This window comes from Capricornis sumatraensis, chromosome 20 (assembly GCF_032405125.1).
Source record: "Capricornis sumatraensis isolate serow.1 chromosome 20, serow.2, whole genome shotgun sequence".
Taxonomy (NCBI): Eukaryota; Metazoa; Chordata; class Mammalia; order Artiodactyla; family Bovidae; genus Capricornis; species Capricornis sumatraensis.
Window position 1 is genome coordinate 53,525,392 of NC_091088.1, and position 12,681 is coordinate 53,538,072.

Sequence of the window (12,681 nt, forward strand, 5' to 3'; positions counted from 1 at the left end):
TGCCAGTACCACACTGTTTTGATCACTGTAGCTTTGTAGTAACTTTCAAATTGGGAAGTTTGAGTCTTCCAAATTTGTTCTTATTTAAGACTGTTTTGACTGAAATAAGCAGAATGTTGTGGTTTAGAACTGAAATTCTGAAGGCTACAGACCTGGGTTTGAATCTACCGTGGACTCATATTTATCTGGAGGAAGTATAGCATGATAGTGAATCCTTTGAGCTCTGAAGCCAGGCTGCCTGGCTTCAAACCCCTGTCCTGCTCATAACAGCTGAGTGATCTCAGGCAAGTCACTTAACTTCTCTGTACCAAAGTCTCCTCATCCTTAACAAGGCTACAATAATGATCATACCCGCTTCATAAAATGATTAAATATGTGTGAAGCACTGAGCACAGTGGCTGGTTCATAGAAAGTGAACACTAGCAGTAAGTTTCTAGAGTGTGACCTGGGCAGAGAGTTGACTCCATCAACCTTCTCTCCTTATCTGTGAAAGCCTGATAGTCATTCCTTTATCTGTTCATGCAACACGGAACTCTGAGTCAGACCCTTTTTTTTTTTTTTCCACAACGGGGTGGGGAAGCGGTACACTGATAAACAATGTGCCCTGCTTTTTCTTCTGGATTCAGCCCACCAGGGAAGCAGACAATCAACAAGTAAATACAGAAAACAACTTATTAGTGTAATCAGTGCAAAGACGAAAATGAAATGAGGTGAAGGCGTAGGCTGGAATGGTTGGGGAAGATCTCTGAAGAGCTTGAGCAGAGGCCTGAATGATGAAAAGGGAGAGAACTGGGGAAAACACTGGAGCCGAAGGAACAGCAGGTGCAGCAGCGCTGAAATAGGACTGAAGCCGGTGTATATGAGGAACTGCCCAGAGCCCGTGTGTGGCTGGAGCAGACTAAGCGAGGGGGACAGTGGGAGGGGAGAGTGAGACCTGGCTTTCTCTCTAGTGAGACGAAGCCATGAGCTTTTGAACAGAGGGATGCAATGGGATTCAGGTGTTAACAGGCTGAATGGGGGGCAGAGCAGGAGCAAGGAGACAGGGAGGAGGCTGATGCTTGGTCCAGACAAGAGTTAAGGGTGGACAGCACCAGGGCAGTTGTGGCCACTATATCTCTGATAAGGAAGAGGTCCCCAACACACCAGCACCTGCTCCCCTGTGATTGGAAGCCAGAGGTAGGGCTGGGACAAGTGTAGGGGGCAGGATTGAAAGGGCCCAGGCCGAGGCATTCCTCAGGATGAAGGCCTATGCCAAAGGAATAAGACTCATTTAATCTCCCACCCGTGTCTCATAGCTCCCCCCATACCCCTGCCCAGAGTGACTTGAGCACAGCTGTCTCTTGGGGATGCCTCCAAGCCTTTGCTAATGCTCTTCTAGAGACTTTCCTGGTGGTCCAGTGGGTAAGACTCCATACTCCCAGTGCCAGGAGCATGGGTTTGATCACTTGTGAGGGACCTGCATACCGCATGATCCGGTCAAAAAATGAAATATTAATGCTGTTCTATACCCTAGAACAGGCTTTCCTTGGTAGCTCAGCTGGTAAAGAATCCCGCTGCAATGCAGGAGACCCCAGTTTGATTCCTGGGTTGGGAAGATCCTCTGGAGAAGGAATAGGCTACCCACTCCAGTATGCATGGGCTTCCCAGGTGGCTCAGCTGGTAAAGAATCCTCCTGCAGTGTGGGAGACCTGGGTTCCATCCCTGGGTTGGGAAGATCCCCTGGAGGAGGGCACGGCCACCCACTCCAGTATTCTTGCCTGAGAATCCCCATGGACAGAGGACCCTGGCAGGCTACAGTTCATGGGATCGCAGAGTTGGACACAACTGAATGACTAAGCACAGCACAGCACATACCCTAGAATACATGTCTTCCTCCTTCCATCTCCATGCTAAGTCAGGGGTCCCCAGACTCTGGGATCTAACACCTGATGTTCTCAGGTGGAGCTGATGTAATAATAATAGAAATAAAGTGCACAATAAATGTAACGCACTGGAATCATACCGAAACCTTCCCCCCACCCCCCAACCGTGGTCAGTGGAAAAATTTAGTCCCCACTAAACTGGTCCCTGGTGCCAAAAAGGTTGGCGGCTGCTCTAAGTCCTGCCCTCCCTTCTTAGCCCAGCCAGGATCCTGGCATTTCTGGGAGGTTGTCCCTGGCTGCCCGGTCACCCCCGTCCCTAGTTCCTTTCTGTCTAACTGCCCCTGCCTGCCTGCTTGCTTGCTAAGTCACCTCAGTCATGATTGACTTTTTGTGACCCTATGGACTGTAGCCCCTCCAGGCTCCTCTGTCCATGAGATTCTCCAGGCAAGAATACTGGAGTGGGTTGCCATGCCTTTCTCCAGGGGCTAACTGCCCCATCATACCCCAGATCCCAGTCCCTAAACCAGAAGCCCCAAGAGTGAGAATGGAATCCCTGAATGAGGGAAGAGGCTGCTAGTAGTTATGGGTGCCAGGTGCTCCCACCTTTACATTTTTGTTTATCCCATGCTTTTTTGCCCTATGCATTCCCTATGTCTAGTTTCTGTCTGAGGACCTTGCTCTGGACTCACCTCCTCCAGGAAGACCTCCTGACTCCCTCCCAGCCGAAAGCACCTCCACCCCTCTCCTAGACTGGTCCCATCCCCCTCCCGAGCCCCAAACCTAGAACATGTTCTCTGACCTTCCCACGGTGGAGAGTCTGTTCTCCTGACCCAGCCTAGGAGGATGGCAGGCTAGTAAAGGTGGGGTCAAGGCAGGGGGACCCACAGGCTCTATTAAGGACACCCTGTGGGGCCATCTCGCCCTCAGTCCTCTGAGGCCCTGGTCCGCAAGGGCCACCTGACAGGGCTGAAGCCAGTGGTGCTGGTCACCTTCCAGTCCCCAGTCAACTTCCATCGCTGGAAGATAGAGCAGCTGCAGATCCAGATGGAGGCAGCCCCCTTCCGCAGCCCAGGTGAGCCTGGAGGGTCACAGCCTGCCTGGTGGGTGGGGGCGTGGCCGTGGGGGCGTGGCCAGGGAACCTCAGCAAGGTTCATGGTCTCAAGGGGCGGCTAGGAACGTCAGAGGGGCCTAGGACCTGGTGGGGATGTGGGGGTGGCTGGGGGCCTCACAGGGATCTCTGACCTGGGAGGGGGGTGGCCAAGGAGGCCTCAGCAGGTTCCGGGGCCCAGATGGGGCCACACAGAGGCCCCAGGGGGATCCATGGCTGAGAATGGAGCATGCCAAGTTGAGTTGCGGGGAGATCCCAGTGGTTTGTGGCCGGGGTGGGAGGAGGCTGCTGGAAGGCCCCAGCAGCCTCAGTGCCCACCGCCTGCCAGCAGAGAGATGTGACGCAGAGGAGGTGTGTCTCATGAGCTGGTACACGCCCATGCCCATCAAGAACGGCAGCGTGGTCATGCGCGTGGACGTTAGCAGCAATGGCCTGGGGCCCTTCATTCCTAATAAAAGGTGCCCTTTCCCGATCCTGGGCTGGGTGAGACTCTGGGAGGGGCTTCCTAATTTCCGGATTCCCATAGAAGATAAGAGGGGTCCTCAGGGATGGAAAGGGGCAGGGAAGTGGCTGTGAGCTCTGGCAGCAGCCTGAGCCCGCACCCGTGCTTGCCCCACACCCACCTCCAGGTTTCATGTGAACATCAACGGCTTCCTGGAGGGTGGGCGAGACCGTGAACTCCAATTCACTGTGGGAAATGAGGTGAGGGGGCTCCAGTGATGGGAAGAGCCCCAGTGCCATGCTCTGCTAAGTACACGTTAAGTCTTGACAGTGACCTGTGAGAGAAGGTCCTCTAGTATACCCATTTTAAAGAGGAGCAAACTGAGACCTCAAAAGGATGGAGCCATTTGCCCACAGACTTGTAACTGTGTCTACCTGACTCCTGCACCCATATTCTTAATCACAGTGCATTCATTCATTCAGTAGGCACTTCCTGAGCACAGAGTGTGGCGCCATGGGAACATAACAGTGAACACACAGACCCAAATCCGTGCCCTCTCTCTGAGCTGACAGTCTAGTGGGAGAGACAGACACCAGACCAGCACACATGAGATCAAGTCAATTCCACTGCAGGTTGAAAAGTGGTCAGTGCACTGGGGAGAATTCAGAGTGAGGGGAATTAGGTCTCTGTAAGAGGGGGTGGCGGGGGTTTCCCAGGTGGCTTAGGGCTAAAAAAATCTATCTGCCAATGCAGAAGACACAGGAGACATGGGTTTGATCCCTAGGTCAGGAAGATTCCCTGGAGTAAGCAATGGCAACCCACTCCAGTATTCTTGCCTGGGAAATCCCATGGACAGAGGAGCCTTGTGGGCTACAGTCCATGGGGTCACAAAGAGTCAGACACAACTGAGTTCACACACAGGAGGGGACGGCAAGAAAGGTGTAATTGAGAAGGTCGACATTTGAGTACAGTTGGTGGAGCAGAGCAGGAATTATGTAGTTACTAGAAGAGCATTTCGAGCAGAGGGAACAGTCGGTGTAAAGGCTCTGAGAACCAGTGAGGGAGCCCACGTGGCCGGGAGAAAATGAGCAAGGGGGAGAGTGGTGGAGGATGAGGTCAGAGAGGTGATGGAGGCAAATTGCACATGGCCTTGCGAGTCAGGGTAAGTTCTTTAGGTTTTATCTTAAATGAGACAGAACCGTGGGAAGAGAGGGGGTTGTTGAGCAGCCCTCTGGTCCCTGCCCCACAGCTCTTCCATCTGATACCCCAGTACTTTGTGAATGTCCCATCGAGGCCACTGTGGTACACTGTGGACCAGACACCCGTGCTCATCCTGGGTGGCATCCCTGAGGAGAAGGCCATCCTACTGACCGACACAAACTTCAAGGACTTCTTTCTCGTGGAGGTGAGTCACTGCAGGGCAGATGGTGGGCTGGGTTTTAGCTCCTAAGGTGGAAAGGGGCCCAGGGCCACGGAAGGGGTCCCCAAAGGCACACCAACACCCAGAAGAGGCAGATAACATCAACAAAAGACAGACTCTGCAGGCTGGGTTCAAATCCTCCTTCTGCCGCCTCCTGGCTGTGTGATGCTGGGCAAGTCGCTTCACCTACCCTGGCCTCAGATTCCCCATTTGTAAAATGGGAATGATATTTATATTTACTTTACAGAATGATTCTGAGAATGGCACAAATGCATAGCAGTCAGACCCAGAATGAGTAATATGGGAGTTGAAGCTATTATTATTTATAGGTCCATCATTTGTAGTTCTGAAATCCCAAATCTTTGAAATGGCATTTTCACAATTCAAGGCTGAAACGCATTTGTCGAGAAACTCTGACTTGAGCTAACAAAGACTTCTTTTTTTTATCTTTACGCATTCTATTTAATAATATTCTGATGCTGCCTTGCAGAAATATTAAGGAATTTGACTATGGGGCGCTGCCTCAGGCCCCACTGGGTTTTTGGGTGGTATATATGTGCCATGATGCGTGCTCAGCCACTCAGTCATATCCGATACTTTTGTAGCCCACCAGGCTCCTCTGTCCATGGGATTTTCCAGGCAAAAATAGTTTGCCATTTCCTAATCCAGGGGATCTTCCTGATCCAGGGGGCTCCAGCATCTCCTGCATTGCAGGTGGATTCTCTACTCCTGAGCCACTGAGGAAGCCTCATATATGTGTCATCTTACCTTCTAAACACTGGAAAATTCTGAATTTCAATATACACCTGGCCTCTAGGGTTTCAGATTCGGCATTGTGAGCCTATATTACTTCCAAAACATGGAAGTAGTGTCTGAAGCAGGGTCCTTTCAGCATGAAAGACAAACATGTTTGGGTTAATTGCAGTTGTAGGCAGACCTCCAAACCAGTTTGGTTTCAGCAGAGAAATAGGATTGAATAGGTACACCCAACTGCAAAGCCCGGACACAGAGCAGCCTGCAGGCCTGGCTTGATTCAAGACTCGAATGAGGACTCCAACTTTCAGCTTCACTCCTTCTGGATTAACTCCCTCCTCAAAGTGATTCAGATCATCCCAGCTCGTAGGCAGAGAAAGGAAGCACCTCTTTCCCAAATAGATTTTTTAAAAATTCCTGAAATTTATTTACTTGGTCCTGATGGGCCCAGCTTGGGTCATGTGTCCCGAAAGAATGGAGCGTGCCAGCTGGCTTAGCACAAGTCATGAGATCTATCCTAATGAGGAGGGTACCCGAGACAAGAGACAGTGAAAGGATGACTCCCCCGGAGTGAAATCAGGGTAGCTTTGCCACAAGCTGGGAGGACAAGAAGCTGGTTGTTAATTTTGTCTAAGATAACAATGTGCACCACAGCAACCTCTAAAGACTGCTTGAACCTTCTCCCATCGAAGCTGAAAGTGCCATCTATGATTTCTATTTTTTTAAATATTTGTTTACTTATTTATTTGGCTGCATCAGGTCTTAGTTGCAGCACGTGGGATCTTCATTGCATCATGTGGCATCTTTTGTACTGTGGCCCATGGGATTAGTTGCTCCGAGGCATGTAGGATCTTAGTTCCTCCACTAGGGATAGAACCCACATCCCCTGCATTGAATGGCAGGTTTTTAACCACTGGACCACCAACAAACTCCTCCCACACATGGATTTCTGACAACCCCATGTGGATTAATGTTCTCTCAGTTCTCTTTGGCTCTGAATTCCTGCTTCTGTTGAACTCCTTCTGTTTATAGAACATCTCTGGTTTATAGAGCTGTCCTGTCAGCTCTCTCTGCTTCTGACCCAGGTCTTTGCAGACCTTGTTCAGTTTTCACACTCCTGAGCAAAACACACCTACAGGAGAGATGTAGCTAATGAATTCTGCTGAAGAGATTTGGAGGGCAAAGGAGGGGAGTTATGTCATGAGAATTAAAAGTGCAATTTGAACTTCAGGCATCCTTTTTTTTTTTTAATTTATCCAGATGAAAATCATAAAATTCATAAAATTCACCATTTTAAAGTGAACAGTGTAGTATCATTGAATATATTGGTATTATGCAATCACCAACTCTATTTCCAAAGAATTTCCATCACTCCAAAATCAAAGTCTATTTATTCTCATTTTTTAACCAGAAGGACTTTTCCCACATTGCTGTCTCTGCTCTGTTTTCCTTCTTTCTTCCTGTTTCACACCTCAGCACTCCTGTCAACTGCCCCTAGGATCTCATAAGAACACCCCCCGCCCCCCTATCCCCCGCATACACACACTATGCAGCTATCTTCAGCCCTGTGTTGGTCAGGTTTAGATGCTGTAACAGGAACTCCCCAGAAGCCTAGTGATTAGGGTTCCAGGCTTTCACAGCTGTGGCCCAGGTTCAATCCCTGGTCAGAAGCTGAATGGTGCATCCGCCCCCCCCCCCCCACCACAAAAAAATTAATAGATGTTGTATCAAAGAGACTCCTGAGAGACAACAGCTTAAATGGATGCTATTGCTCATTTGCCAAACAGTCCAGATGTGAGAAACCCCAATCTCTTTTACTTTCCTGCTTCACCATCCTCTAGGCCCCAGGTGTTGATCTGACCCATGTGATCGGAGCTGCGTCATGCCCATGTCCATACTGAAGCCAGCTTGGAAGGAGAAAGAGCAGAAGTGAAGGGCAAGCTATTTTCTCTTCAGCAAGTTTCACTTGCAGTCACATTCCATTGCTGAGGAATTAGTCAGTTGGCAACATCCACTGCACGGGAGGCTGGGAAGTCTAATTTCCACCTGGCTGGCACATACCCTGCTAAAACTCCATTACCAAAGAAAACGGGAGAAATGGAGTTGAGCCCAACTAGCCTCCTGCCAAAATGGAAGAGGGAGTTTGTTGGTTCATGTAACCAAAAAAATTCAGGACTTCAGGTCCAGTTTGATCCAGGATTTCAAACAGTGTCACCAAATCTGAGTCTCTCTCTCTCTCTCCAGTTCTCAGACCTGATTCCTCTGTATTGACTTTCAGTTCAGTTCAATTCAGTTCAGTCACTCAGTCATGTCCAACTCTGTGCAACCCCATGGACTGCAGCACGCCAGGCTTCCATGTCCATCAGCAACTCCCAGAGCTTGCTCAAACGATTGACTTTATGCTCAAACATCTCTGGACTTGGAACTGCAAAGGTTGCATCTTCTCAGGCCCACATCCAGTGGGAAATATCTTTCCCATTATCTTCTAACCCTCAAATCACAAGATTCCTTCCACTTGGTGTGGCTCACCATTCGCCCACCTTGACTCAGTCATTGTGGTCAGAGAACCCCAACAGGCTGCGTGTTGGGGAAAATGAGTCAGAACTCTCAAACACTGCTCAAATAAGAAATCCAGCTGACTCACAGCTTTTCTTTTTCTCAGGCATGTGGAGGAAGAGGGGAGGTGTGATGATCTTCTAGTTTAACAAAGAAATTTTCCAAGTATTTCTTCCAGAAAACAGAGGCAGCACTTTAAATATTAACAGGGCAATACATTGTGATATCCAATCAAAATGACAGATTGAGAGGGTGCAGGTTAGTTTGCCCAGGCATAGCAACAAAGTCTGTAGTCTGCAGAAATCTCTTATGTACTGAATAGGTGGGGAAGTGAGAATGTTTATATTCCTCTTAACTTCGTAAAATTTCCCTTAGCAGCAGAGCCTAGAGTTTTATTTTGATTTATACTTTTTAAAAGTAAAAAATTATTTTTTTTGTCTTCATTGCACAGCATGTGGGATCTTAGTTCCCCAACGAGGAATCGAACCCATGCCCTGGACATTGAAAGCTCAGAGTCTTAACCACTGGCCCACTGGGAAATCTCTGATTTATGCTTTTTGTTGGAAAAGTTAGTAGAAAATTCCACTTTCTAGGGGAAATTTTCAGTCAAACAGAAAAATGGAGAGAATTGTATAATGAACCCAGCTTCAATAATTAACATTTTGCTTTTTTTTTTTTTGCCCTACTCTTTTTTCCCTAGAATGTTTGAAAGAAAATTCTAGCCATTATACCATTTCACTTGTAAATTCTGGAAATACTTGAGGAAATATCTCTAACACATTAAGACTTTTAAGAAATAAAATCACAATGCCATTATAATGCCCAGCAAAATTAACAATAAGCCCCTAATATTGGGTTGGCCAAAAAAAATGATTTTTTTTGGCCAATCCAGTATCATCAGTTCAGTTCAGTTCAATTCAGTCGCTTAGTCGTGTCCGATTCTTTGCAACCCCATGAATCGCAGCACGCCAGGCCTCCCTGTTCATCACCAACTCCCGGAGTTCACTCAGACTCACGTCCATCGAGTCCATGATGCCATCCAGCCATCTCATCCTCAGTCGTCCCCTACTCCTCCTGCCCCCAGTCCCTCCCAGCATCAGAGTCTTTTCCAATGAGTCAATTCTTCTCATGAGGTGGCCAAAGTACTGGAGTTTCAGCTTTAGCATATATCAGTTTCAGCCAATATCATCTGACCTGGTCATAGTTAAATTTCCCCCATTATCTAAAAATGTGTTTTACAGTTGGTTTGCTTGAATCAGGATGTGCCTGTTGCATTTGGTTGTGAACTCTCTTAATTCTCTTCTCACCTGTAAGTCTGCTCTCCCCCAACCCACAACCATCATTCACCTTTTTTTTTCCCAGGTAATTTAAGAAGCCAGGCCTTTTGTCCTATAGAATTTGACTGTTTGCTGCTTTTTTTTTTTTGGCTGCTCTGGGTCTTCATTGCTGCACGTAGGCTTTCTCTAGTTGTGGTGAATGCGTGCTACTCTGGTGAATGCGTGCTACTCTGGTGAATGCGTGCTACTCTGGTGAATGTGTGCTACTCTGGTGAATGTGTGCTACTCTGCCGTGCATAGGCTTCTCATTGCGCTGGCTTCTCTTATTGCAGAGCACAGGCTCTAGGGACGTGAGGTTTAGTAGTTGCAGCTCAAGGGCTTAGTTGCTCCATAGCATGTGGGATCTTCCTGGACCAGGGATCAAACCCATGTCTCTTGCATTGGCAGGTGGATTCTTTACCACTGAGCCACCAGGGAAGCCCTGGCTGTTTTCTTCTTCATAGAATCAATTAACTTATTCCTCTGACCTTATGTACTGAATATTAGTCTCAGGGTGCCATAATAAAATACCACAGACTGGGTGGCTTAAGCACAGAAATTTATGTTCTTGTAGTTCTGGAGTCTGGAAGTCCAAGATCAAGGTGTCAGCAGGGTTGGTTTCTAGTGAGGCCTGTTTCCATGGCTTGCAGATGGCTACCTTCTCACTGTCCTCATGTGGCCTTTTCTCTGTGTGCATGAGTGGAGAGAGAGGTGGCTCTGGTGTCTCTTCCTCTTCTGATAAGGACACAAGTCCAGTAGAATTAGGGCCCCATCCTTATAACCTCGCTGGACCTTAATTATCTCCTTTAAGGCCCCAACACAGTCATGTTGGGGAGATAGAGCTTCAACATGTAAATTCTAGCCACAACACCCTATATTGCCTATAAACTGGTAGTGAGTTCTAGAAGCTTGGTTGAAGTTATACTCAATCTTTTAGGCAAGAGCCCTTCATTGGTGGTACTTTCCCACTGTTAATGATATTGCCAGTGTTAGTGATCAGTCAGTGAGTTCAGATAGCTAGTTGTTTAAATAGAATAGGATAGGGACTTCCCTGGCGGTCTAGTGGCTAAGAATCCAACTGCCAGTGCAGGGGACATGAGTTTGATCCCTGGTCTGGGAAGATCCCACATGTCGCGGGGCAACTAAACCCATGAGCCGCAACTACTGAAGCCCGTGCTCTAGAGCCCGCGCTCTGCAACAGGAGAAGCCACTGCGATGAGAAGCCCTTGTACCACAACTAGAGAAAGCCCACGTGCAGCAGCAAAGACCCAGCACAGCCAAAAATAAATAAATATAAAAAATACAGAATAGGATTATTAAAATGTGCCTTAGGCCAAGCATGGAATCTTTTGAATCCACATGAGGACAGTCCTGACTGGGGCCTGGGGAACCAGGTGTGCTGAGCCCTGTTGAGTACATGGAGCACTACCCAACTTCAGGGAGCACTGAAAGCCCCCACTGGCTCTGGCCTGGGTCGCCTGCTTCCAGGGGAAGTTTGTTGGGAGAAGTTTGGCCACCAAGATGCTGCTGCAGGGTGAGCAGGAAGGGGGCCCTGGGGGCAGCCACATGTGTCCATCCCAAGCAGTGGTCAGAGCAGGTGCCTCCCCACAAGGCGGGACACGGGAGTGGAGATCAAGGCCACCTGCTCACCACTGGCTCCACTCCCCCGCAGTTGAGCATTGACAGTTGCTGGGTAGGCTCCTTCTACTGCCCCCAAGCCAGCTTCACCGCCACCATCTACGATGCCATTGCCACTGAGAGTACCCTCTTCATCCGGCAGAACCAGCTCATCTACTATTTCACAGGCACCTACACCACACTCTACGAGAGCAAACATGGCAGCGGTGAGGGGTCACTGGCCGGGTCACATACTCTGGCGTCCTGACCATCTTAGGCCGTGGGACCTGCCTGTTGGAGCCCCAGGGAGGGCGCTTCAGGGACTCCATCACTGGAGGCATCTGGGAATGGAATTACCATGGGTGGGGAGAGGGGGATGTAGGAGGGACTTCCCAAGCTCCTGAAGCATCACTTCCCACCCTGTAGGCACCTCCTCCTACCCTCTGTATGTTGGGGCAAGGCTTTCATTCAGACCTTCCCAGGAGTCTTGAATCGACTAAGGGCAGAGAGAGGCCTGAGAGTGAGGGGAGGGAGCAGAGAGAGAAAGACTCAGGTGTATGCTCACTCATATGCAAAGGCGCAGAGAGGGTCAGAAAGGCATACCAGAGAGAGATGTGCACCAAGTGAGAAGTGTGAGGCGCTGGGGAGGGGCAGAAAGTTAGACAAAGAGAGAAACAGAGATGGGCTGTTGGAAAGGCAGAGCCATGAAGGAGATTGATCAGGGAGGAAAAGAAAGACTTAATTTTTAAAAATTATTTATTTGACTGCATCAGGTCCTAGTTGCAGCATGTGGGATCTTTAGCTGAGACATGTGAACTCTTAGTTGTGGCATGTGGAGCTTAGCTCCGGGGGTTGAACCCAGCCCCTCTGCTTTGGGAGTGCAGAGCCTTAACCACTGGACCCCTGGGGAAATCCTAAGAGAGACTTTGGATTCGGCCTCGTCTTTTAAATGATATCAAAGCCCTAGTTCTTCTGACCCCCGCCCTCTGCCCCTGCCCCATGTAAATGAGCGATGTGAACTTACAGGATCACAGAAACTTACACTGTAACCCCTATTTCACTAGTTAGTGAGTGTTCCCAAAGGCTTTATTTTTCTCACTTTCTTTCTTAGGGAACTTTGACAGTGGGAAGAACCAGGTTAGAATAGATATAGGTCAAAGAAAGGGGTGTTTACTGGCTTAGACAGCTAGAAAACTCAGGAGCATGTTGGTTTGAGGCATAGTTGGATCTGGGGGCTCAAGGCCCCAGGCTCAAATGTCTGTGCTGGCCCCCACAGAGAGATGGGTTCGAGTCCTGGCTAACGAGTGTATCAAGAGGTTGTGCCCCGTGCATTTCCACAGCAATGGCTCTGAGTATGTGATGGCCCTCAGCACTGGCAAGCACGAAGGTTATGTCCACTTTGGGACCATCACAGGTAAGGTCAGGGGTCTCCAGGAGCCCAAGAGACCCCTCTGGACCCGCTCACTCCTAAGAGTTCTGACCCTAGGCCCTCACCTCTCACCCCTTCCTTCAGGAGGGGTCCCAGGCTGTGAGTCAAGATAGGTTTATGCCTTTGTAGTGGCAGGGCTTGGCAGGGTTGGGAGGTTTTGTATCTTTCACAGTGTGCT

The 12,681-nt window shown here is 49.0% G+C and overlaps 1 protein-coding gene across 1 annotated transcript in view; it reads left to right on the forward strand.

Annotated features, from left to right (window-relative positions):
- CATSPERG (cation channel sperm associated auxiliary subunit gamma) overlaps positions 1-12,681 on the forward strand; it is a 29,983-nt gene that overhangs the window by 3,328 nt on the left and 13,974 nt on the right. Inside the window, 6 exon segments of the mRNA XM_068993060.1 lie at positions 2,790-2,934; positions 3,302-3,428; positions 3,600-3,672; positions 4,662-4,817; positions 11,130-11,301; positions 12,351-12,488. Of these exon segments, the coding sequence (XP_068849161.1) occupies positions 2,790-2,934; positions 3,302-3,428; positions 3,600-3,672; positions 4,662-4,817; positions 11,130-11,301; positions 12,351-12,488 (811 nt within the window).